The sequence below is a fragment of the Erinaceus europaeus genome, chromosome X, assembly GCF_950295315.1.
Source record: "Erinaceus europaeus chromosome X, mEriEur2.1, whole genome shotgun sequence".
Lineage (NCBI taxonomy): Eukaryota > Metazoa > Chordata > Mammalia > Eulipotyphla > Erinaceidae > Erinaceus > Erinaceus europaeus.
Genome location: NC_080185.1, coordinates 966,012 through 993,365, shown reverse-complemented (window position 1 = coordinate 993,365; position 27,354 = coordinate 966,012). Strand labels below are relative to the sequence as shown.

General features: G+C 46.3%; 1 protein-coding gene across 2 annotated transcripts in view; it reads right to left on the bottom strand.

Annotated features, from left to right (window-relative positions):
- GAB3 (GRB2 associated binding protein 3) overlaps nucleotides 1–26,574 on the bottom strand; it is a 67,647-nt gene extending 41,073 nt beyond the window's left edge. For both annotated transcript variants that reach the window (XM_060183190.1, XM_060183191.1), the window contains exon 1: nucleotides 26,328–26,574. In XM_060183190.1, coding sequence (XP_060039173.1) covers nucleotides 26,328–26,399 — 72 coding nt within the window. In that variant the 5' untranslated portion in view covers nucleotides 26,400–26,574. The remainder of the gene's footprint in view (nucleotides 1–26,327) is intronic.
- Nucleotides 26,575–27,354: the final 780 nt, after the last annotated feature.

Below are 27,354 nucleotides of genomic sequence, written 5' to 3'. Positions count from 1 at the left end.
CCACCCCCCATCCTATAATAAAGATTTGTGTACCCCTTTGCTCTGGACATCCACTCTCTTCTCCGCGGTGCAGCCCGACACCTGACCGATACAACAACACAGAAGTACACTAGAGTTTGCAGTGAGTATCCCAACACTTCCTCTCCACTATTCCAAGCTTTGGGTCCATGATTGCTCAACAATTTGTTTGGCTTCGTATGTTAACTCTCTTTTCAGCCACCAGGTTCCAGGTGTCATCAGGATGCCGGCCAGGCTTCCCTAGACTGAAGACCCCACCAATGTGTCCTGGAGCTCAGCTTCCCCAGAGACCCACCCTACTAGGGAAAGAGAGAGGCAGACTGGGAGTATGGACCGACCAGTCAACGCCCATGTTCAGCGAGGAAGCAATTACAGAAGCCAGACCTTCCACCTTCTGCAACCCACAATGACCCTGGGTCCATGCTCCCAGAGGGATAGAGAATGGGAAAGCTATCAGGGGAGGGGATGGGATATGGAGATTGGGCGGTGGGAATTGTGTGGAGTTGTACCCCTCCTACCTTATGGTTTTGTTAATTTATCCTTTCTTAAATAAAATAAAAAATTTTAAAAAAAAGAGTTCTGGTGGTGGAAATTGTGTGAAGCTGTACCCCTCTTACCCTATGGTTTTGTCAATGTTTCCTTTTTTTAATGTAACTTTCTTTTTTTTTTTTGGTATTTATCTTTTTATTCCCTTTTGTTGTTCTTGTTGTTTTCTTGTTGTAGTTATTGTTGTTGTTACTAATGTCATTGTTGTTGGATAAGACAGAGAGAATGGAGAGAGGAGGGGAAGGCAGAGAGAGGGAGCGAAAGACAGACACCTGCAGACCTGCTTCACCGCCTGGGAAGCGACGCCCCTGCAGGTGGGGAGCCGGGGTTCGAACCGGGATCCTTACGCCGGTCCCTGCGCTTGCGCCACCTGCGCTTAACCCGCTGCGCCACCGGCCGCCTCCCCAATGTTTCCTTTTTATAAATAAAAACATTTAAAGGAAGAAAAAGAAAAACCATGCTAGGGGCCAGGCAGTGGCTCAGCTGGCTAAGCGCGCACAGGGACCCTGGCTCAAGTTCCTGGTCCCCACCAGCTGGGGGAAAGCATCACACGAGGTGAAAACTTGCTGCAGGTGTCTCTCTGTCTCTCTCCATCTCTATCTCCCCAGCTCAGTTTCTCTATCTCTATGCAATAATAAATTAAATAAATAAATATTTTTTAAAAACATGCTGGGTGGGGGGAGTGAGGCTGTAGCGCAGCGGGTTAAGCGCAGGTGGCGCAAAGCACAAGGACCGGCATAAGGATCCCGGTTCGAACCCGGGCTCCCCACCTGCAGGGGAGTCGCTTCACAGGCGGTGAAGCAGGTCTGCAGGTGTCTATCTTTCTCTCCTCCTCTCTGTCTTCCCCTCCTCTCTCCATTTCTCTCTGTCCTAGCCAACAACGACGACAACAATAATAACTACAACAATAAAACAACAAGGGTAACAAAAGGGAATAAATAAAATAAAATATTTAAAAAAAAAACATGCTGGGGGGGTCGAACGGTAGTGCAGCGGGTTGAGGGCAGGTGGTGCAAAGTGCAAGGACCGGCATAAGGATCCCGGTTCGAGCAGCAGCAGCTGTGTTTCTCTCCTCTCCTGGTCAACTAGGAATACCAAAGAAGACCACCTGGGACTGCAACAAGGCAAGACTAGAACAACTTCAGGAACCAACCAAACCACCAGTGAGTGCAGACACGTGTGGCTCATGGACAGGGAGGAGCCGAAGGAGAGATTGAGCATCTGATAACAGTCCGGCAGTTTACCAGTTGAGACACCACCTCCAGTCTGTTTCACCAACAAAAAGACGGCTGAAAGGAGGAGAAGACTCCCCTAAGACTCACAAATGCAACAGTGAATCTCCATTGCTACTGCCCTCAGAGGCTGGAGCAGCAGGGGGAGGCCCTCTGCTGACATTGGGGACAGAGAACTAACCAGGAAACTCAGGAGAAGATCTACACCCGGTGGCCTAACAGTGGGGCTGTATAGTGGGAGCCTTTCACATTGTTCTCCTGATGAGAACATTGTGAATAATTGCCTCAGAAACTACAGACTATAAACGGGACTTGTTTACAAACTCTCAGGGTCCAGCACTGCTGCCCGGCTTGGCAGAGAAGCTGAATTGAGCCTGGAGCTTTAGATCCTTGAGGTGTGAGAGTCTCTTTGAATAACCACTGTGCTATCTCTCCCCCACATTGCTTTATCTATTGGTCAGGAGTGAATGATTAAGCTGAGAAGCCCACTTATAGTTTAAAAGCCCTCAGGCTCCCATAGCCTACAGGGAAGAAAAAGAACAAAAGAAGCTTTTAACAGCCTCTGTGCTCCAACTCGGGAGTTTGAAATAATATTGAAACAACTCTTAATTTCCACAACTGTGAACTCTTTAAGTACCTTACTTAGACACAAGTCAATCAAAGCAAGAGTGATCAGTAATTTGAAAAGTACTGAGAGAAGGACCTCATAACATACTATATAGAATGGTTAAACCAGCAAGAATAAATATTGGAGAAATGAACGAGAACGAGAGTCTAGCTAAAAGCCCTTCAAAGGTTGAACCATAAAATAGCAAGGTTAACATCCAAACACTTGTTAAGGAAATAGTCACAGGAGTGAGTAAAGAGTTTGAAAGAATTGCCATCAGAAATGCAGAAGCAACAAATGAGACTCTGGAAGAAAACACTATCTCAAGGTTATTAGAGAGCTGAAAGCTGAAATAGCTGAGCTAAGAACACAACTAGCTGAACAAGCTAAAAGAGTATCAGAACAGGGTAGCAAAATAGATGAAATCCAGAAAACAGTAGAGGGGAGACAGAATAGAATGAATGAGGCTAAAGACAGAATTAGCAAGATCAAGGATGAATTAGAGACAACAAAACAGGAAGTAAGAGATCTCAAAAAGAGATTAAGAGATACTGAAAACAACAACAGAGATCTATGGGATGACTTCAAAAGAAATAATATACGGGCAACAAGGACAACAAAAGGGGGGGAAATGGCCTCCAGGAGCAGTCGATTCATGGTGCAGGCACTGAGCCCCAGCAATAACCCTGGAGGCAAAAAAGAAATAATATATGAATTATTGGCTTACCAGAGGAAGAGAGGAAGGGGAAGAAAGCATTCTTCAGGCCATAATAGCTGAAAACTTCTGTAGTCTAGACAACATCAAAGACATAAAGGTTTAAGAATCCCAGAGGGTCCCAAACAGAATTATCCCAGACTTAAAGACACCAAGACACATCCTATTTAAAATGGAAAGGAATAAGGATAAAGAAAGGATCCTGAAGGCTGCAAGAGAAAAACAGTCACCTACAGAAGAAAACCCGTACGATTAGCAGCAGACTTCTCCACACAAACACTACAGGCCAGAAGAGAATGGCAAGATATCTATCGAGTACTCAATGAGAAAGGCTTCCAGCCAAAACTACTGTATCCTGCTAGACTGTCATTCAGACTAGATGGAAGCATCAAAACCTTCTCAGACAAGCAACAGTTGAAAGAATCAACTATCACCAAGCCTGCCCTGAAAGAAGTTCTGAAAGTTCTCCTATAAACAGTCAGACCACCATAAATAGGCCATATATCAGAACACTCTAAAAACCCACAAAAATGGTGTTAAAATATCTTCAATCAATGATATCAATAAATGTCAACAGCCTGAATTCACCTAGTAAAAGGCACAAAGTAGGAAGATGAATCAGAAAACACAACCCAACAATATGCTGTCTAGGGAAACCCACCTAACTCCACAAGACAAACACAGACTCAAAGTGAAAGGATGGAAAACTGTCATACAAGCCAATGGCTCACAAAAAAGGGCAGGAACAGCTATTCTCATATCTGACACAATAGACTTTAAGATAAATAAATTTAAAAAAAAATATAAGGGTTGTCTACGGCCATACAACCCTGAACATGCCAGACCTCATCTAAAAGAGATAGGGATGGACATTATTTAATGCTCAGAGGATCAGTCAATCAAGAGGACTTAACAATTATTATATTTTTAATATTTATTTATTCACTTTTGTTGCCGTTGTTGTTTTATTGTTGTAGTTATTATTGTCATCGTTGTTGGATAGGACAGAGAGAAATGGAGAGGGGAAGGGAAGACAGAGATGGGGTAAACAAAGATAGACACCTGCAGACCTGCTTCACTGCTTGTGAAGTGGCTCCCCTCCAGGCGGGGAGCTGGGGGCTCGAACTGGGATCCTTACGCGGGTCCTTGATCTTTAAGCCACCTGTGCTTAACCCGCTGTGCTACCACCCGACTCCTGACTTAGTAATTATTAACATCTATGCACCCAATGAGAAGCCATCTAAATACATTTAACATCTACTGAAAGAGCTACAGCAATGTATTAACAGCAACACAGTAATAGTAGAGTACTTCAACACCCTACTCTCTCAATTTGACAGATCATCCAGGCAGAAAATCAATAAAGACATGAGGAAGCTAAATGAGGAGATAAACTAGAACTATTGGACATTTTCAGAGTCATTCACCCCTGTTGGTATGCTCCTAATTCTGCTTCTAAAAACCCATTCTGTTTCATTTGGTTTAATCCCCCCTGCTTAACACTATTCTATTTACATAACTAAGCACCAGCATGCCTGCATGGCATTGGTTTAATCCCCACTGGTTCATGATGTCTTTTTGCTCCGCCCCCTCTCCTTGTCACACCCTGATTTTCACCAGTCACTTTTCTCTCCACCCTCTCTATGTCACATCCTGTTTACACCCTACTTGGCAGTATATATAAGGACATGTTTGTGAGTTTTCAATTTAGTTAGTTTAGTTTAGCTTGGCTTATATTGTGCTGTGTTCTGCATGAATAAAGAGATACTGCGTACAACCCAGCCATGAGTCCCAGGTCGTCTGTCTCCGCTCACGAAGCTTGTCTGACATAATGGAACTTTGGTTTCTTATGGCCGTGATCATAGAGCTTGGAAGATGCACTGAGATTTCTCCTTGGACTTTCTGGATTCCCTCTCCCATGTTTCCCAGGGAGAAGGACTACATTTTGCTACGAGCCACAATTTGGTTCTTTATGACCCTTATAGAGCTTGGGATATGCACAGAGATTTCCCCTGGGACTTTCTGGACTTCTTCTCACATGTTTCCCATGGAGAAGGACTACTCTAATTTGAGGAGCATTCTCCAGTACCCTGGAAGTCCCCAAGAATGGAGACACGTGGTTAGTTCTACTCTCCTGATTGGATTCTTTCTTCGATGGGAAGACACTTTTAAAAATAGATGCCTGCCGGGGAGTCGGGCTGTAGTGCAGCGGGTTAGGCGCAGGTGGCGCAAAGCACAAGGACCGGCATAAGGATCCCGGTTCAAACCCCGGCTCCCCACCTGCAGGGGGAGTCGCTTCACAGGTGGTGAAGCAGGTCTGCAGGTGTCTATCTTTCTCTCCTCCTCTCTGTCTTCCCCTCCTCTCTCCATTTCTCTCTGTCCTATCCAACAACGACGACAACAACAATAATAGCTACAACAATAAAACAACAAGGGCAACAAAAGGGAATAAATAAATAAAATAAATACTTAAAAAAAATTTTTAAAAAAATAGATGCCTGCCATCCTGCAGGAACCATCAGAAGCACCCTAAGTGGAATTTCGAGGAGCTTTTTGGACTAGGATGCCCTCCGGGGACTCATGATGCTACATGGTGAGATCTGGATAATCTGGTTCAAGTTGTGTTTTGTTAGAGAGTGATTTGAATGACTGAATTTTGTATGACATTGACTTAAAAAAAAAAATGCCGGACGGAGCCATGATGTCTAGAGACATCCAGAAAGAATCCAAAAATCTGTTTTTTCCTCCTTTGATTTTTTTTAACGTCTTGGCATAAATCTGAAATGTTTAATCCTGAAAACAGTATGAGTTATGGGCAGGGCAGATAGTGCAATGGTTATGTTAATGATTCTCATGCCTGAGGCTTCTAACCGTGGTTCTTCTGTTTACCTTTCCACATTTTATTGAGTTTAAACTGTTTAAACAACCTTAAAATCATACTAGAAAGGACTTCCAATTATAATGGAGCTATCAATTATAGTAAACTTCTAATCTGCTACACGTTTTGTTTGATAAGTAATTGAATTTCAGCTGTCAAGTCTTCACATGAAAAAGCATCTACTCAAATGGAATTCCTGGAAATCCTCTTGGACCCCTGTTCTCTGACATCGCCCACAAGATGGCATGACTACAACACACCCCCAGAAACCAATGATGTGACCTGGCATGACCTGAAGAAACAGATTCACAGACTCCAAAGCTTGCTCTCTACAGAAAAGCGGAATTCCGGTGGCCGACATTCCCCATTGAGACAGACGTACAGCGTTTCATCCCCTGGCATTTCTTCTGTGGTCATCTGCTTTCGACTGACGCATCCATCGGACTTACTGGTACACCTCTTGGACACTTTATACAACTTTACAGCAGCTTCCCTTTATGCTGCTGGGTTTCTCAAAGACTGACTGCAGCCAGCTGCCTTGGCACTTTATAGGCCATGTTCCCTTGCCTGCAGGCTCTGTCCCCAGAGTCAGAAAACTCCCTTCCTTACTAGGTCATGCCCAAAGAGGTAGGAAACGCCCTTTGAGGCAAGAGACATGAAGCGCCCCCAGAGGCAATATATGCCCCCAGAGGCAAAAAATGCTCTTTCGCCTGCTAGACCTTGCCTTTGAGGCAGGAAACACCACCCCTCAGGCCTCCCCTTGGCATCACACTGGTTCTTGCTGCTCTCCTATTTTGTTTCTCCATGTTGTATCCCAGTTCTTTTGAAAACACCTGTATGATATAGGTTTCTGTTCACCCCACACTCCTGATACTATGGCCATTAGTTAAAAAGAAAGGGGGAATTGTTGGTATGCTCCTAATTCTGCTTCTAAAAACTCCTTCTGTTTCATTTGGTTTAATCCTCCCTGCTTAACACTGTTCTATTTACATAACTAAGCACCAGCATGCCTGCATGGCATTGGTTTAATCCCCACTGGTTCATGACGTCTTTTTGCTCCGCCCTCTCTCCTTGTCACACCCTGATTTTCACCAGTCACTTTTCTCTCCACCCTCTCTATGTAACATCCTGTTTACACCCTACTTGGCAGTATATATAAGGACAGGTTTGTGAGTTTTCAGTTTAGTTAGTTTAGTTTAGCTTGGCTTATATTGTGCTGTGTTCTGCATGAATAAAGAGATACTGCGTACAACCCAGCCATGAGTCCCGGGTCGTCTGTCTCCACCCACAAAGCCAGCCTGACACACCCACAAGAACCTGGAATACACATTCTACTCAAGTCCACATGGGTCATTCTCAAGGATAGACCATATGTTAGGCCACAATGACAACAGCAGCAAATTCAAGAGCATTGAAATCATTCCAAGCATCTTCTCAGACCACAGTGGGATTAAAGTAACACTTAACAATCAACAAAAGATTAGCAAAAGTACCAAAATGTGGAAGCTCAACAGTACACTCCTTAACAACTACTGGCTCAAAGAGGATATAAAGGAAGAAATAAAAATGTTTCAAAAGTTCAATGAAAACGAAGACACAAGCTATCAAAATATTTGGGACACAGCTAAGGCAGTACTAAGAGCAAATTCATAGCCATACAAGCACACATTAGGAAACAAGAAAAAGCACAAATAAACAGCCTGGTTGCACATCTTTTTTTAAATTTTTAAAAAATATTTATTTATTCACTTTTGTTGCCCTTGTTGTTTTATTGTTCTAGTTATTATTGTTGTTGTTATTGATGTCTTCGTTGTTGGATAGGACAGTGAGAAATGGAGAGAGGAGAAGACAGAGAGAGGGAGAGAAAGACATACACCTGCAGACCTGCTTTACCGCCTGTGAAGCGACTCCCCTGCAGTTGGGGAGCCGGGGGCTCGAACCGGAATCCTTATGCCAGTCCTTGTGTTTTGATACACCTGTGCTCAACCCACTGCAAACCACCTGACTCCCTGATTGCACATCTTAAAGACCTAGAAGAAGAACAAAGGAACCCTAAAGCAACCAGAAGGACAGAAATAACTGAAGTTAGGGCAGAAATCAATAACACTGAAAATAAGAAAACCATACAAAAGATCAACGAAAGTAAATGTTGGTTCTTCGAAAGAGTGAACAATATCGACAAACCTTTAGCCAGACACACAAAACAAAAAAGGGAAAAGACCCAAATAAATCAGATTGTAAATAAAAAAGAGGAGATATCACAATAGATATCACAAAAATTCAACATATCATGTGAGGCTTCTATGAACAACTATAAGCCACCAAGCTAGAGAACCTGGAAGAAATGGACGATTTCCTAGATACCTACCAACTTCCAAAATTAAATAAAGAGGAACGAGATAATATGAGCAGGCCCATCACAGCCAATGAAATTGCAACAGTTATCAAAAACCTTCCCAAAAATAAAAGTCCTGGACCATATGGTGAACTAATACCTCTACTTTTAAAAGTCTTCCAGAAGATTGAAGACACTGAATACTCCCTTCCAGCTTCTATGAAGACAACGTCAAACTCTGATACCAAAAGTAGACAAGGACACAACCAAAAAAGAAAACTACAGACCAATATCTCTGATGAACACAGATGCTAAAATATTGAACAAAATTCTAGCCAACCAGATATATCAGTATATTAAAAAGATTGTTCATCATGACCACATGGGGCTTATCCCAGGGATGCAAGGTTGGTTTAATATACATAAAACAATCAACGTGATCCACCACATCAATAAAACCAAGACCAAAAACCACATGGTCATATCAATAGATGCAGAGAAAACCTTTGACAAAATCCAACATCCCTTTATGATCAAAACACTACAAAAATGGAAATAGATAGAAAATTCCTGAAGATAGTGGGGTCCATATATAGCAAACCTATAGCCAACATCATACTCAATGGTGAAAAACTGGAAGCATTTCCCCTCAGATCAGGTACTAGACAGGGCTGCCCACTATCACCATTACTACTCAACATAGTGTTGGAAATTGTTGCCATAGCAATCAGGCAGGAGCAAGGAATAAAAAGGATACATATTGGAAGAGAAGAAGTCAAACTCTCCCTATTTGCAGACAACATGACAGTATACATAGAAAAACCTAAAGAGGGAGTTGGGTGGTAGCACAGTGGGTTAAGCGCAGGTGGCGCAAAGTGGAAGGACCAGTGTAAGGATCCCTGGTTCGAGCCCCCCGCTCCCCACCTGCAGGGAAGTTGCTTCACGGGCGGTGAAGCAGGTCTGCAGGTGTCTGTCTTTCTCTCCCCCTCTCTGTCTTCCCCTCCTCTCTCCATTTCTCTCTGTCCTAGCCAACAATGACAACAACAATAACTACAACAATGAAACAAGGGCAACAAAAAGGAATAAATAAATAATAATAAAAAAAGAAAAACCTAAAGAGGGAGTTGGATGGTAGCGCAGTGGGTTCAGCGCACGTGGCACGAACCGCAGGGACTTGTATAAGGTTCCCAGTTCCAGCCCCGGCTCCCCGCCTGCAGGGGAGTCACTGCACAAGCAGTGAAGCAGGTCTGCAGGTGTCTTACCTTTCTCTCCCCCTCTCTGTCCTCCCCTCCTCTCTCCATTTCTCTCTGTCCTAGCTAACAATGATGATATCAATAACAATAATAATAACTATAACAATGAAAAAGGGCAACAAAAGGGAAAAACAAATACATAAAATATTTTTAAAAATTAAAAAGAAAGAAAAACCTAAAGAATCCAGCAAGAAGCTTTTGGAAATCATCAGGCAATACAGGAAGGTGGCAGGCTACAAAATTAACATTCAAAAGTCAGTGGCATTCCTCTATGCAAACACTAAGGTAGAAGATGAAATCCAGAAAGCAATCCCTTTTACTATAGCAACAAAAACAATAAAATATCTAGGAGTAAACCTAAACAAAGAAGTGAAAGACTTGTATACTGAAAATTAGGAGTCACTACTCAAGGAAATTGAAAAAGACATAAAGAAGTGGAAAGATATTCCATGTTCATGGGTTGGAAGAATTAACAACATTAAAATGAATATACTACCCAGAGCCATCTACAAATTCAATGCTATCCCCATCAAGATCCCAACCACATTTTTTAGGAGAACAGAACAAATGCTACAAATGTTTATCTGGAACCAGAAAAGACCTAGAATTGCCAAAACAATCTTGAGAAGAAAAAACAGAACTGGAGGCATCATACTCCCAGATCTCAAATTGTATTATAGGGCAATTATCATCAAAACTGTTTGGTACTGGAAGAGGAGTAGAGACACTGACCAGTGGAATAGAACTGAGAGCCCAGAAGTGAGCCCCCATACCTATGGACATCTGATCTTTGACAAAGGGGCCCAGACTATTCAATGGGGAAAGCAGTCTCTTCAACAAATGGTGCTGGAAACAATGGGTTGAAACATGCAGAAGAATGAAACTGAACCACTATATTTCACCAAACACAAAAATAAATTCCAAGTGGATCAAGGACTTGGATGTTAGACCACAAACTATCAGATACTCAGAGGAAAATATTGGCAGAACTCTTTTCCGCGTACATTTTAAAGACATCTTCTATGAAACGAATCTAGTTACAAAGAATGCTAAGGCAAGCATAAACCTATGGGACTACATCAAATTATAAAGCTTCTGCACAGCAAAAAGAAACCACTACCCAAACCAAGACACCCCTCACAGAATGGGAGAAGATCTTTACATGCCATATGACAGACAGGAGTTTAATAAGAAAAGTATATAGAGAGCTTGCCAAACTAAACAAGACAACAAATAACCCCATCCAAAAATGAGGGGAGGACTTGGACAGAATATTCACCACAGAAGAGATCCAAAAGGCCGAGAAACACATGAAAAAATGCTCCAAGTCTCTGATTGTCAGAGAAATGCAAATAAAGACAACAATGCCACACCTATGGACATCTAATCTTTGACAAAGGTGCCCAGACTATTACATGGGGAAAGCAGAGTCTCTTCAACAAATGGTGTTGGAAACAATGGGCTGAAACATGCAGAAGAATGAAACTGAACCGCTGTATTTCACCAAACACAAAAGTAAATTCCAAGTGGATCAAGGACTTGGATGTTAGACCACAAACTATCAGATACTTAGAGGAAAATATTGGCAGAACTCTTTTCCGCATTCTGACTCCTCCAGGCTGACAACCTCTCCAGTGTGCCCTGGAACCCCATCTCTCCAGAGCCCTGCCCCACTAGGGAAAGACAGAGACAGGCTGGGGGTATGGATCGACCTACCAACACCCATGTTCCGCGGAGAAGCAATTACAGAAGCCAGACCTTCTGCACACCTTAATGACCCTGGGTCAATACTCCCAGTGGAGGGGATGGGATATGGAGTTCTGGGGGTGGGAAATGTGTGGAACTGTACCCCTCTTATCCTATAGTCTTGTCGATATTTTCTATTTTATAAATAAATTAAAAACAAATAAAAATAGGGAGTCGGGCAGTAGCGCAGTGGGTTAAGCGCAGGTGGTGCAAAGCGCAAGGACCGGCCTAAGGTTCCTGGTTCAAGACCCCAGCTCCCCACCTGCAGGGGAATCGCTTCACAAGTAGTGAAGCAGGTCTGCAAGTGTCTATCTTTCTCTCCCCCTCTCTGTCTTCCCCTCCTCTCTCCATTTCTCTCTGTCCTATCCAACAACAATGACATCAATAACAACATCAATAAAACAAGGACAACAAAATGGAATAAATAAAACTTCTAAAAAATTAAAATAATTAAACCTAATTTTAATTTAGAGAAAAAAAGAAGAGGAATAAGACGAAGAAGGAGGAGGAGGGCTCAGCTAGGATTACAGATAAGTGGGTGGAGGCAGAGTAACCTGGAGGGGAAAATGAAGATGGTGGGGACACAGAGAGGGAGAAAGGCAAAGTCACACTCCCTGGCAGGTCTTTTCGCCACAAAGCCCAGGCTCCTCAGGCCAACACGGGGTGGAGGAAAAGTAAGCAGGAAGACAAGACAGCTGAGAGAGCTGCGAGGAAGAAGAGTCAAAGCCACAGGCTATGCAGAGGGACCTTGAGAAGGGAGCTAGCAGGGGCTGGGTGGTAGCACACCCAGCTGAGTGGACACATTGCCACGTATAAGGACCTGGGTTCGAGGCCCCATTCGCCACTTGCAGGGAGGATGCTTTCATGAGTGGTGAATCAGGTCTGTAGGCGTCTCTCTTTCTGCACCCCTTATCTGTCTTCCCTCTGATTTCTCTCTGTCTTGTCAAATAGACCGAGTGGTCTGGACTTTCAAGCATGAAGCCCTGAGTTCACTCTCCGGTCGCACATATACCAGAGTGATGTCTGGTCTGGTTCTTTCTCTCTCTCTCTCTCTCTCTCTCTCTCTCTCTCTCTCCTATCTTTCTCATGAATACATAAAATCTTAGAATACAAAAAAATTTAAAAACATAAAATAGAATTAAAAAAAAGGAAAAAATGGCCACCGGGAAGTGTGGATTTGTAGCGCCAGCACAAAGTGAAGGGGGAAGAGAAGGGAGGGAGGAACCCAGGAGCGGCCCCTTTCTCAAGTAGAAAGTAGCACTATAGGATCTGAAGATTAAAGAGACCTGGAGCGCACAACAAAACAAGCTCGACTCAGACCTCTACACCCAGTGAAAATGCCTTCTTACAACCAAGAGAAAAGAGACATCCTCCGATGGAACCGACAGACTTCACTGCAGCAGACATCGATGACATAGTGGGCCGGGAAGCTCCTCGGGTAAAGAAATAGGACAGTGGACACCAACTTGAAATTACACAAGGAGATGTAGTGCTAGAAACTGAGAAACAGGGGCCAGGCAGTGACCCGGGGCTGCAGGTATCTCTCTCCCTCTCTATCGCCCCCCCTGTCAATTTCTCTCTGCAACTAGCCAATAAGAAATAAATAAAAATAATTTTTTTAAAGAGAAACTGAATAAGAGGCATCAGCAAAATAACTTAGTTGGATAGTGTGCTAGGTTTTCTCTCTCTCTCTCTCTTTCCTTCTTTCATTGCCACCAAGGTTATCAGTGGGGTTCAGTATCTGTATGACAAATCCATCACTCCAGCTGACCACTGCCCCTCCCTTTTTCCTTTCCTTTTTAGTCTGATAGGACAGAGAGAAACTGAGAAGGAAAGGGTAAATAGAGTGGGAGTGGGAGAGAGAGAGAGAGAGAAAGAGAGAGAGAGATGGAGGGAGGGGCCTACAGTGCTGCTTCACCACTCTAGAAGCTTTCCCCTGCAGGTGGGAACCAGGGCTTGAACCTGGGTCCCTCAGCATGATAACCTATACACTAAACTGGCTGTGCCACCGCCTGACCCCTGTGCTATTTTGCCATGTGCATGACCTAAGTTCAATCTCGGCCCTGGTCACACTGAAGGAAGATTTGGTGCTATGGCGTCTTTCCCTCTCTGTGTCTCCATCTGAAAAAGTCAGCCCTGAGTGGAGAAGCTCAAAAGATAGCGAGACAGAAGAAGAGAAGAGGAGTGGCGGTCCCTGTTCGGGTGCCAGGTGCCGGGCCGGCTTCGCAGGCGGGAGACAGACGACCAGGGACTCACGGCTGAGCTGGGAACGCAGTTCAATCTTTATTGATGAGCGGGGATGCGGCGCAATCAATCTAATCTCTCTTCATTAGAAAATCCTGTCCTTTATATCTCCTGAGGCGGGAGTGTCATGACAGAAGAGGAAGTACGTAGGATAAGGGGTGAGGAGAAGGACAAAGCACACGTATCAAGCTTGCATCTAACCAGTGGGGATTAAATGCCCTGTAGGCAGGGCGGTTCTCAGGTAAAGCAATGATTATGTAAATAGACCACAGCGTTAAGCAATGCAAGTGAACCTAACGTGATGATCAAAACAGAAGGGGTCTTAGAAGCAGAATTAGAAGCAGACCAACAGAGGAGGAGGAGGTGGTGGAGGAAAAGGAGGAGGGGAAACTAAGTCTAACTGATTTTCTCTTTATCCTTAATTACTTGAAAAGAGAACCAGTCTAGCACAAATTCAGTAGTGATGTGTAGTGTGTCTACAGGCATGTTAAAATAAAGTACATGACAGCAGTCATGTGAAGAATATCAAATGAGGGGGCCGAGTGGTGGCACACTTGGTTGAGCGCACATGTTACAGTGCACAAGGACCCAGGTTCGAGCCCCCAGTCCCAACCAGAAGAGGGGAAACCGAGTGGTGAAGCAGGGCTACAGGTATCTCACTGTCTCTCTCCCACTCTACCTTCCCCATCCCTCTCGATTTCTGGCTGTTTTTATCCAATAAGTAAAGATAGTAATAAGACTAGAATATCAGATGGCTGGGAATGCAGTCTTTACACTGCCCATGAACTGACACCATGCCATTTAAATGGAGGCACTAATTCATTAAAGGGAATGATTTGATATGCTAGGCCAACGAGTAAGAATCTCAAAAGCTGCAACTAGTAAATTGATAGTAGAGTCAAGATGGAAGAATAAGAAAGCCAGATTAGCCCAAGAGAAGGCAGAAACCATTGAGAAAAGAAGAGAGAAAAAAGAGACAACATACCCCCACACCTATGGACATCTGATTTTTGACAAAGGTTCCCAGACTATTACATGGGGAAAGCAGAGTCTCTTCAACAAATGGTGTTGGAAACAATGGGTTGAAACATGCAGAAGAATGAAACTGAACCACTATATTTCACCAAATACAAAAGTAAATTCTAAGTGGATCAAGAACTTGGATGTTAGACCACAAACTATCAGATACTTAGAGGAAAATGGTGGCAGAACTCTTTTCCGCATACATTTTAAAGATATGTTCAATGAAACGAATCTAGTTACAAAGAAGACTAAGACAAGCATAAACCTATGGGACTACATCAAATTAAAAAGCTTCTGCATAGCAAAAAGAAACCACTACCCAAACCAAGAGATCCCTCACAGAATGGGAGAAAATCTTTACATGCCATACATCAGACAAGAGGCTAATAACCAGAATATATAAAGAACTTGCAAATCTCAACAACAAGACAAAAAATAACCCCATCCAAAAATGGGGGGAGGACATGGACAGAATATTCACCACAGAAGAGATCCAAAAGGCCGAGAAACACAAGAAAAAATGCTCCAAGTCTTTGATTGTCAGAGAAATGCAAATCAAGACAACAATGAGATATCATTTCACTCCTGTGAGAATGTCATACATCAGAAAAGGTAACAGCAGCAAATGCTGGAGAGGGTGTGGGGTCAAAGGAACCCTCCTACACTGCTGGTGGGAATGTCAATGGGCCCAACCTCTATGGAGAACAGTCTGGAGAACTCTCAGAAGGCTAGAAATGGACCTACCCTATGATCCCACAATTCCTCTCCTGGGGATAGATTCTAAGGAACCCAACACACCCATCCAAAAAGATCTGTGTACACATATGTTCTTGGCAGCACAATTTGTAATAGCCAAAACCTGGAAGCAGCCCAGGTGTCCAACAACAGATGAGTGGCTGAGCAAGTTGTGGTCTAGATACACAATGAAATACTACTCAGCTGTAAAAAATGGCGACTTCATTGTTTTCAGCCGATCTTGGATGGACCTTGAAAAATGCATGTTACGTGAGATAAGTCAGAAACAGAAGGATGAATATGGGATGATCTCACTCTCAGGCAGAAGTTGAAAAACAAGATCAGAAAAGAAAACACAAGTAGAACCTGAAATGGAATTGGCGTATCACACCAAAGTAAAAGACTCTGGGGTGAAAATACAGGTCCATGAAGGATGACAGAGGAACTAGTGGGGGTTGTATTATTATATGGGAAACTGGGGAATGTTATGCATGTACAAACTATTGTATTTATTGTTGAATGTAAAGCATTAATTCCTCAATAAAGGAATTTTTAAAAAGAAGAGAAAACACAAGTAGAACCTGAACTGGAATTGGTGTATCGCACCAAAGTAAAAGACTCTGGGGTGGGGGGGGGAGAGTACAGGTCCAAAAAGGATGACAGAGGACCTAGTGGGGGTTGTATTGTTATGTGGAAAACTGGGAAATGTTATGCATGTACAAACTGTTGTATTTACTATTGACTGCAAAACATTAATCCCTAATAAAGAAATTTTAAAAATTAAAAAAGAGACAACATGTATACACATACGACATCAAGGAGCTGACATTTCAAGTATCCCATTCAATGCGAGTGAACGAAGACGACAGGACAGCATGCAAATCAGAGCCGACGCGCGCTGTGTAGAAGGGACTTACATGAAATGGAAATGTCCAAATGTTCTCACCAAACAGAGCACCAAAATTTTCAATACATGAAGCGAAGCCAAACAAAACTGAAAGAGAAGAAATGGCCAAATCCACAATTCCAGATGGGAATGTTCACTCTCCTCTCTCCATACCTGACAGGAAACGCCACAGAGCTGACCAGCTTCCGAGCCGCTTACCCTGAACCTGCATCCAGTGGGTCGATGAAGGGCTGCCGTCAAGTACACATGTGTACCCGTCATGTGAATTCGCACTGCGGGTCACAGTTTTCCTAGCACAATGAACATGACTAGATTTGTTTTAATAACAGAGAGATACCCCCCAATACTTTGAAATTAAACAAATAACCCTAAACAATCCTTGAGTAAAAGAGAAAATCCATGGTGACTTCAGGGAAAACTCTGGAACAATTGAAAAGGAAAAACAACAGATCACAGTTTGTGCAAAGCACCAAAAACAGTACTCTAATGAAAGTTTGTAGCAATCAATGCTTATATGGGAAATATAGCTATGATCTAAAACCAGCAATTTAAGTCCCCCCTTAAGAAACTAGATAAAGGGGAGACGGGCAGTAGCGCAACGGGTTAAACCCACATGGCGCAAAGCGCAAGCACCGGCGTAAGGATCCAGGTTCGAGCCCCGGCTCCCCACCTGCAGGGGAGTCGCTTTACAGGTGGTGAAGCAGGTCTGCAGGTGTCTGTCTTTCTCTCCCCCCCTCTGTCTTCCCCTCCTCTCTCCATTTCTCTCTGTCCTAAGAACAACGACATCAACAATAATAACTACAACAACAATAAAAACAAGGGCAACAAAAAGGAAATAAATAAATAAATAAAAGAAACTAGATAAAGAAAAAATAAAAAGGAAATTTGGAGCAATCAGAAGGAAGGAATAATAAAAGCAAGAAGACAAATCTGTGAAATTGAAAGCAATATATATATCTCCATGAAAACAAAGGTAGGGCTTTAAGCAAACATCAGGGGCTGGGCGGTAGTGCACTGGGTTAAAAGTTAAGCGCACCTAAGTAGAAGAGCCCCCGGTTCCCCACCTGCAGGGGGGTCGTTTCACAAGCCGTGCAGGTGTCTGTCTCTCTCCCTCTCTATCTCTCCCTCCCCTCTTAAATTCTCTCTGCCCTGTCCAATAAAGTGGAAAAAATGAAAAATGGCCGCCAGGAGCAACAGATTCGTAGTGCAGGCACCGAGCTTCAGCTATAACCCTGGAGGCAAAAGAAAAAAGAAGGAAAAAGAAAGAAAGAAAGAAAGAAAGAAAGAAAGAAAGAAAGAAAGAAAGAAAGAAAGAAAGAAAGAAAGAAGGATAAGTCAAATTGGTAAGATTTTGAGGAAAAAAACAGAGAAGAAATAAACCACCAGATTGATGCTTTCTAATTTGTTTTATTTTAATGAGAGACATTTACGGAGGCCAGAACACTGCTCCCCACGGCCTGCGACTCTGGAGCTTCAGGCATCTTAACCAACCCAGGCCACCAGATGACAAGCACAAGAGATGGCTACAAACCCTACAGGCGTGAAAAGAACCATAGGGGAGAATAATGGACAACTCTGTAGTTAGAAATCGGAGAAGTGGGGAGTCAGGCAGCAGGTTAAGCACAAGTGGTGCAAAGCGTAACGATCCCGGTTTGAGCCCCCAGCTCCCCACCTACAAGGGAGTCGCTTCACAGGTGTAGAAGCAGGTCTGCAAGTGTCTCTCTTTCTCTCTTCTTCTCTGTCTTCCCCTCTTCTCTCACCATTTCTCTCTGTCCTATCCAACAACAACATCAATAACAACAATAATAACTACAACAATAAAACAACAAGGGCAACCAAAGGGAATAAATAAATAAAAATAAACTGGTAAAAAAAGAAATCGGCGAACTGAGGGCTGGGTGGTAGGTACCGCAGCAGGTTAAGCGCAGATGGTGCGAAGACAGGGGACTGGTGTAAAGATCCTGGTTGGAGCCCCTCACTCCCCACCTGCAGGGGGGCCGCTTCACAAGTGGTGAAGCAGGTCTACAGGTGAATCTTTCGCCCCCCTTTTCGTTTTCCCCTCCTCTCTCTATTTCTCTCTGTCCCATCCAACAAGAGCAATAACATCAACAAGGGCAACAAAAATGGGAAAAATGGTCTCCAGGAGCAGTGGATTATTGTAGTGCAGGCAGCAGACTCCAGTCATAACCCTAGAGGCAAAAAAAAAAAAAAAAAGAAAGAAAGAAAAAGAAATTGGGAGAATTTACAGGTAGCACAGGAAATCTTTGAAAAACTCAAATTATCAGAGCTCATTCACAAAGTATGGATGACCAGGAGCCGGGTGGTGGCACACCTGGCTGAGTGCACATGTTACAGTGCGCAAGGACCCAGGTTTGAGCCCCCATCCCCACCTGCAGGGGGAAAGCTTTGCAAGTGGTGAAGCAGGGCTGCAGTTATATTTCTGTCTCTCTTCCTCTCTATTTCCCCTTCCCTCTTGGTTTCTGACTGTCTATCCAATAAGTAAATAAAGATATTTTTTAAAAGAATAAAAAAGAAGAAAGTATGGATGACCTGCAGATGGCTAGAACTGGAGTCCAGAACAGAACTTGTAGTCACTAAGGTTCCCACAAGGAAAAGTTCAGGCCCAGACAGTCTTGACAGTGAGCATCACTGAGCATTCAGGCAAGAGACACCTAGTACCTAATATATGCAACATGTCCCCCCAAAACTGAGAGAGGAGCACTTCCCAATTTACTACATGGAACTAACACTCTGCTAACATGAAAAGCAGACACAGTACCAAAAAAGGGGGGGGATCTACATAACCTTCTGGAAAAGAAATATAACATCACCAGCAAAACGCAGCAATAAACAAGAGAAGCAGCACATCACAACTAAGTGAGGTTGACCCTAGTAGTTCACAGTTGGGTGAACACGAAAGTCAGTCAGAGTGATTCACCATAAAAAAAAGCTGAAAAAGAAATGATTTTTAAAAATTTTTTTAATATTTATTTTATTTATTCCCTTTTGTTGCCCTTGTTGTTTTATTGTTATAGTTATTATTGTTGTTGTTGTTGGATAGGACAGAGAGCAATGGAGAGAGGAGGGGAAGACAGAGAGGGGGAAAGATAGACACCTGCAGACCTGCTTCACCGCCTGTGAAGCGACTCCCCTGCAGGTGAGGAGCCGGGGTTCGAACCGGGATCCTTATGCCGGTCCTTGTGCTTTGCGCCACCTGTGCTTAACCTGCTGCGCTACAGCCCGACTCCCAAAAGAAACGATTTTTAATAGATGCAGGAAAAGTATTTGACAAAACCCAATTCACAATAAACAGCCTCAGAAAACTGGTAATATAAGGACACTTTTTGCTTTAAAAAACCTGCCAACACCCCTGTCAGGGGAAGAGGCAATTACAGAAGTCAGACCTCCCACCTTCTGCACCCCATAAAGATCTTGGGTTCATGCTTCCAGAGGGATAAAGAATAGGGAAGCTGGGTGGAGGGTTGATAGCATAATGGTTATGCAAATGGACTCTCATGCCTGAGGCTCCAAAGTTCCAGGTTCAAACCCCCCCCCCCCCAACCACCACCACCATATGCCAGAGTTGAACAGTGCTCTGGTAAAGAAAAGGAAAGAAAAGAAAAGAGTCCCCCACCTCCTGTCTTGAGGACAGTTTTTCTCGCATATTTTTGTTGTACTTTGTATTGGCTCATGTCCATTCTAGAAACGTGGCCCTGCTCAAGCAAATTGTTTTATTCTCTCTTTCCTGCAACTTTTGTCCATATTGTGCTGGAGAAATTGCATCTGTAAGCTGATTTAGTCTAATAAGAATTACTAAAAGTTCGCTATTTTCAATTAAAAAAGAAAGAAAGAAAGACAGACTAGGAAATCTTCCAGTGAAGGGGGCTGGGACAGGGAACTCTGGTGGTGGAATTGTATTGAATTGTACCCCTTATCCTAAGATCTTGCCAATCATTATTAAAAAAAAAAAAAAAAAAACAGGGGGGTAGGCGGCTAAGCACACATAGTACTGTGTGAAAGGACCCTCACAGGGACCGGGTTTGAGCTCTTTCCTCCCACTTGCAGAGTGGAAGCTTCATGAACTGTGAAGCAGGTCTACAGGTATCTCGCTTTCTCTATTTCCCCTCCCCTCTCAATTTCTCTCTGCTCTGTCCTATTGAATTAAAAATAGAAAGAGAAAAAAAAAAAGCCAATGGTGGTCCAGACGGTAGTGCAATGGATAAAGCATTAGACTCTCAAGCATGAGGTCCTGAGTTCAATCCCTGGCTGAAGATGTACCAGAGTGCTGTCTGGTTCCTCTCTCTCTCCCTATCTTTCTCATTGGTGAATAAATAAAATATTTTCTTTTAAGTTGCTTTCATCAGAAGATAAATAAAATCAAAGGTGCCGAGTCTCAGAATTTAGGTAAAACATGGAGCTCACTGCAGTTTTGAATCACAAGCAAGGCTATAGGAACTCATTGGGGCCGGGAGACAGCTTAGCCAGCTGAACTCAGTTCGCCACATGTAGGGACCCGGGCTTGAACCCCTGGTACCACATGGGAGCACCATGCACTGAGAAAGATTCATGGGATTGCACAGGGTCGAGGTCATGGCTGGAAAAAAAAAAAGGATAAGGAGGAGGGGAGAAAGGGAGGAAAGAAAATTAATCAGTGAGGGCTGAGGAGATAGCACAATGATTATGCAAAGTCCCAGGTTCAATCCTGTGTCACCATAAACCAGACCTGAGAGCGCTCTGGTAAAATGAATAAAAATATTAGTAAATAAAATAAATATTAATGAATAGTATAAAAAGAGTAAGAAAAAGAAAACTAATGAGCGTGTTTAGCAGGTCAGACGGCTACAGGATCGAAGTGCAAAAGTCAATTGTCAGACTAATTCTGAAATCCATACAGAAAGGAGACATGCCTATAATAGCCAAAATAACTCTAAAAAGAAACAGTTGGAAGTCTAAAACACCCAGATTTTAAGGATCACTATAAAGTTATAAATTGGGGTCCGGGAGGTGGTGCAGTGGATAAAGCATTAAACTCTCAAGCACAAGGTCCTGAGTTTTAGCCCGGGCAGCATATGGGCCAGAGTGGTGTCTGGTTCTTTCTCTCCTCCTGTCCCTCTCATCAATACATAAATAGAAATATTAAAAATAAATACATAGAAATAAAGTTATAATTGTTAAAAGCATAAGGAGCTGGGTACCCAGGTGGTGACCTGGTTGAGTGCACACATTACAGTGCACAAGAACCTGGGTTAAAGGCACAGAGGGAAAGCTTTGCAGGTGTCCTCTTCCTTTTTTTTTTCGTTAAACCTTTAAAAAATTTTTTTAGTATTTATTTTCCCTTTTGTTGCCCTTGTCGTTTTATTGTTGTAGTTATTATTGTTCTTATTGATGTCGTCCTTGTTAGATAGAACAGAGAGAAATGGAGAGAGGAGAGAAGATAGAGGGGGAGAGAAAGACAGACACCTGCAGACCTGCTTCACCACTTGTGAAGCGACTCCCCTGCAGGTGGGGAGCCGGGGGCTCGAACCGGGGTCCTTACGCTGGTCCTTGCGCTTCGCACAGCGTGTTCTTAACCCGCTGCGCTACAGCCCGACTCCCTCTCTTCCTTTTTTTTAAACTAGAGCACTTTTCAGCTGGTGATTAAGGGGGATTGAACGTACGACTTTGGAGCCTCAGACAAGAATCTCTATGCATAACCATTATGCTGTCTCCCATGGCCTCTCAATTTCTCTGTCCTATCTTTAAAAAAAGGAGAAGGGGAGGGGGGCCGGGCAGCGGCGCAGCTGGTTAAGCGCACGTGGCACAAAGCACAGGGACCGGCGTAAAGATCCCGATTTGAGCCCCTGGCGGTGAAGCAGGTCTGCAGGTGTCTGTCTTTCTCTCCTCCTCTCTGTCTTCCCCTCCCCTCTCAGTTTCTCTCTGTCCTATCCAACAACAACGACAACAATAATAGTAACAACAACGATAAACAGCAAGAGCAACAAAAGGGGAAAATAATAGCCCCCCAGGCACAGTGGATTCTCATGGAGCCCCAGCGATAACCCTGGAGGAAAAAGAAGAAGAAGAAGAAGAAGAAGAAGAAGGAGAAGGAGAAGGAGAAGGAGAAGGAGAAGGAGAAGGAGAAGGAGAAGGAGAAGGAGAAGGAGAAGGAGAAGGAGAAGAAGAAGTAGAAGAAGAAGAAGAAGAAGAAGAAGAAGAAGAAGGAGGAGGAGGAGGAGGAGGAGAAGGAGAAGGAGAAGAAGAAGTAGAAGAAGGAGAAGAAGAGGAAGAAGGGGGGCGGGTGGTGGCGCAGTCGGTTAAGCACACATAGTACAAAGTGCACAAAGATCCTGGTTCAAGCCTCTGGCTCCCCATGTGCAGGAGGGCCACTTCGCAAGCAGTGAAGCAGGTCTTTCTCTCTCCCTCTCAATCTGCCCCTGCCTCTAATTTCTCTCTGCCCTATCCAGAAAACTGAAAAAATGGCCACAGGAGCAGTGGGTTTGTAGTGCCGCACCCGAGCCCCAGTGATGACCCTGGAGGCCAAAAAAAAAAAAAAAAAAAAGCCTTGGAGGAGTGGTGATTCCTAGTGCTGGCACCAAGCCCCAGCCCAAGTGAGAATAAAAAAAAATGAAAAAAAGGGAGTTGGGTGGTAGCACAGAGGGTTAAGCTCACATGGCGCAAAGCACAAGGACCGATGAAAGGAGTGGGGTTTCAGCCTCGGGCTCCCCACCTGCAGGGGAGTCGCTTCACAGGCGGTGAAGCAGGTCTGCAGGTGTCTGTCTTTCTCTCCCCCTCTCTGTCTTCCCCTCCTCTCTCCATTTCTCTCTGTCCTACCCAACAATGATGACATCGATAACAACAATAATAACTACAACAATAAATCAACAAGGGCAACAAAAGGGAATAAATAAATAAATAAATATCAAAAAAAGAAAGATGAGGGAGTCAGGCAGTAGTGCAGCGGGCTAAGCACACATGGTGCGTGCGAAGCGCAGGGACCTGCGTAAGGATTGCAGTTCGAGCCCCCAACTCCCCACCTTCATGGGTGGTGAAGCAGGTCTGCAGGTGTCTATCTTTCTCTCCACCTCCCTGTCTTCCCCTCCTCTCTCCATTTCTGTCTTATCTAACAACAAAAGCAATGGCAACAAAATTACAGGGGAAAAAAATGTAACAGAGAACCCAGGAAAGGGGGTACATACGACACGGCCATGACTTTTATCAAAGTTGCAAACACAGTTAAACAACGATCCCTTTTAATAAATGGCACTGATAGAAATGAAACTTATTTGCAAGAATGAACTGGGACACCAAACTCACACTTTTCATAAATCAGCTGGAATGGGTCATCAATGTGAATATCCGAGCTAAATCTAGGGAATGTCTCAGGATTCAGAACTCAGAGAAGAGTTCGGAGATGAGGTGCTAAAACATGGTCTAGATAAAAGGGAAAGATAAAGTGGACTTCAAAATCCCGAATTACTTTTCCACAGAATATACTTTTAAAAGAAGGAAAAAAGGGGGTGGGTAGTGGCACACCTGGCTGACCTCCCGTATCACAGTCAGCAAGGACCCGGTTTCAAATCCTTGGTCCTACCTTTAGGAGGAAAGCTTCACGAGTGGTGAAGCAGGTCTGCAGGTGTCTGTCTCCCCCCTTCTTTCCCAAGTTCTCTCCGTATCCAAAATAAATTTTTTAAAAATGTTAAAGGAATATATAGAGGTGGGGGAGATAGCATAATGGTTTTGCAAGGAGACTCTCATGCCTGAGGCTCCAAAGTCGCAGGTTCAGTCCCCCACACCACCATAAGCCAGAGCTGAGCCGTGCTCTGGTGTTTTTCTCTATCTGTGCATCTCTGTCGAAAAATAAAATAAATATTTAAAAAGATTGAAAAGACAAACTGTAGAGTGGTGGAGAACATCTGAAAATACTGTAATCAATCATCAAAGAATTTTAGTTTCCAGGGGTGGCGCACCTGGTTGAGCGCACACGTTACAATGCGCAAGGACCCAGGTTTGAGCCCCCGTCCCCACCTGCAGGGGTAAAGCTTCTCAAGTGGTGAAGCAGGGCTGCAGGTGTCTGTCTCTCACCCTCTCTATCCTTCCCTTCCCTCTTGATTTCTGACTGTCTCTATCCAATAAATAAAGAAAAAAATCATATAAAAAAAAAAAAAGAATTTTAGTTTCCAGAGGTAGAAAGAGCAGCTGGTGCTTGGATGTTGTCCGAATGAGTAAATGCGAGAACACAGTAGGAATTGTAGTATGTGGCATCCGGAACCATCCAAGAAATGAAAAGCGTCTCCCTTGATTATCACTGTTGTTTCAGCATTCTTTAAAACCAAGAAAAACCAAAGCAAGTCAAATACCCATCAAACTAAGCAATGTTGCCACATTGCTTACAAAGCGATCTCGGCTGGCAAGAATGAAGTCCCTGGTGGCCTGGGCAGGTGTGCAGGGTTGTAGGGAGGACAAGCAGTAAAGTGTGTTGTCATTGGTAGAGAAGGAAAGTCATGCACATTGTGGAGAATGTTCTAGAAGCAATCCAGCAAACTGCTGACAGCTGTCAACCCTGGGGGGAAGGGGAGGACAGGGGAAAGGCACACAGGAAGGGTAGGATGTGGAGGGAAGTGAGAAGAGGGATTTTAATTCCTATTTATCTCTATACTGTCAGGCATTTTACAAGAACAGATTTCTGTATTAATGATGAAAAAGAAAATGCAGAATTGTCTTGTAAAAGACAATCAAAAGACGGTACAATAAACAACTGTGTGGGGGGGGCTGCAGAGACAGCAAAAGACTCTGACAGCCTGAGACTCTGGGTCCCAGGTTCAATCCCCCACACTACCATAAAGCAGAGTTGGGCAGGGCTCTAGCAAATAAGTCAAGAATCGCGTTACCACCCAGGGTCATGGACTATGTGCGCATCACAAGTGGACAATGGACTAGAATCTGGTCGGGACACACTGTGAACTGTGAGTACAAGTGAGCGAGAGGCCAGGGAAGCTCTGGCGGCACCGAGAAGCGCAAGGTCCCGCCAGCGCCAGCTCCGCGGGGGCCTCAGCCTTCCCGTCGTTTCGAAGCCGGCGCCAGGCAGCGGGCCTGGAGCAGCTCCCCAGCAGCGGTGCGGGTGCGAAGCGCGGGCTGCGAGCGCAGCGGCCCACGCCCCACCGAGCGCCACCTGCTGGCGGCGCGGGTTCCCGCCGAGTGGAGTGCAGGGGCGGCGACGAGACGAGGAGCAGCACCGGGGTCGGGGGGGGGGGGGGGGGGCTGGATTCCCGGTGCTCTGGGGCCGCCGGGGCTGAGGGAGTGAGAGTCTCGCACCGAGCCCCCCGCGACTACCCCGTCTGGCGTGCGGTGCTGCTGAGGGGCCGCGCGGGTACCGTGGTGTCCCCCGCGTCCCCACCACCCAGTCGCAGAACGTACGGTGCACGGTGACAAGAACACCCCCGCAACACCCCTCCCCCGCAGCATGGAGAGGCTCGGCCTTCCCCTGGGACCGGCGAGGGCTGCCATCGCTGGGCCCGGCCGCCCGTGTGGGCGGTGGGGCAGGGCCGGGAGTGTGCGGAGGACAGCCGGCTGCAAGTACAATGTGTCAGCTCCCAGGCGGCAACGAGGAAGCCGCCTCGACGCGGCCTTGCAGGGGCCGGTGTGTCACACACAGGCTGATCCCTCCCTGGTGGCCGGGGATGAATGACTGTTGCCAACAGTTGCAGTTGGGGCGGGGGACGACGACCTGGAAGTACCGGACTCGGCGACCCGCACACGTGGCCGTGGGGGTCCCCGTCCCTGTCCCACAAGCCCCAGTGGCGGGTCCCCGCAGTGGCGTGCCGAGCCGGTCCGGAGGGCGCTCTGCGGACAAGGCGGCTCGGAAGCCGCCCGCCGTCCCTTCTTCCTGCCCGTCCAGGGCAGACGCTCTTCCTGCCGTGCGTGACACCGACGGCTGAGGGGTGCACCGTGGCCACCGAGCCCGCCCGCCCGCCCGCTGTCACGGCGCCGCGTAGCGGCGACCCTGGCCGCCCGGCCCTCCCGCCCCGCCGACCTCTCTCCCGACTCCACGGGCGCCCGGGCCCGCGTCCCCCGCGCCGCCCGACGGGAGCCCCGCGCCGGCCCGCACTCACGTAGCGCTGCAGCTTCCGCTCGGGGGGCGACTTGACGAGCCAGCCCGTGCACACGGCGTCACCCGCGCTCATCGTGGCCGCCGCTTCCTCCAGCTGCTCGGCCGGCCGCCCGCGGCGGGAGGAAGTCTGCCGGGGATGCCGGCGGGGCGGGCCCACAGCCGCCCGCCCAGCGCCGCCCCCGCCCACCCGCCCACCCGCCGCCCGCCGCCCGCCGCCCGCCCGCGACCCCCGCCGCCCGCCGCCCGCGACCCCCGCCGCTCGCCGCCCGCCGCCTGCCGCCCGCCACGGGAGCGCCTTCGAGCAGGCGGCGCGGCCAGCGGGGGCGGAGCGGGGCGGGGCGGGGCGGCAGCCGGGTCTCCCGTCCCCGCCCTGGCCCAGGCCTGGCCCCGGGGGTCACGGGCGCCGCCCCCGCCGCACCTGCGCGTCCGGCGGGAGGAAAAGCGCCCGCGCCCCGCAACTCGCCGGTCTGTGCCCCCCCGCCAGCCGTGCCCCTGTGCCCCGAGGGCGGCGCCCACACTGACCCCGCCGAGGACGCGGGCGCCCGCACAAACAGCCACGCTAGGCACATTATCTCGTCGCTGCAGATGACTCAAAGGAGAAACAGGATGGGGTGTCACAAGGCGAGGAAACGGGCACCGGCGGCCGGCCCGCCGCAGTCCACCCCGAGCGCCCGCCTGCCGCACCCCCAGCCGGTCCCCCGGCCCGGCCCCGGCCCGCGTGCGCTGCGGACGGGGGGGCCTGCCAGAGGGACGGGGCTGTGCCCGCGGGGCCCCCGCCGTTGTTGCCCTCCAGGCTAGCTGGCCGCGTCCCAGCCCAGGAGGGAAAGCCCTCAGCGCTCCTCCCTCCGGAGGGCACGGTCGGTCGGTCGCCTGCCAGGGAAGTGGCTCAGCTACCCCCACGCGCTGCGGCCACCCAGCGCCCACCGGGCCCTTCCCAAGCGTCTGCTCCGCGCCGCCCGCTGCCCCGGCTGCTCTCTTGCGGCGGGCAGACGTGTGCTGCCTGGAGCCTTCACCCACCTCTGAGGAGA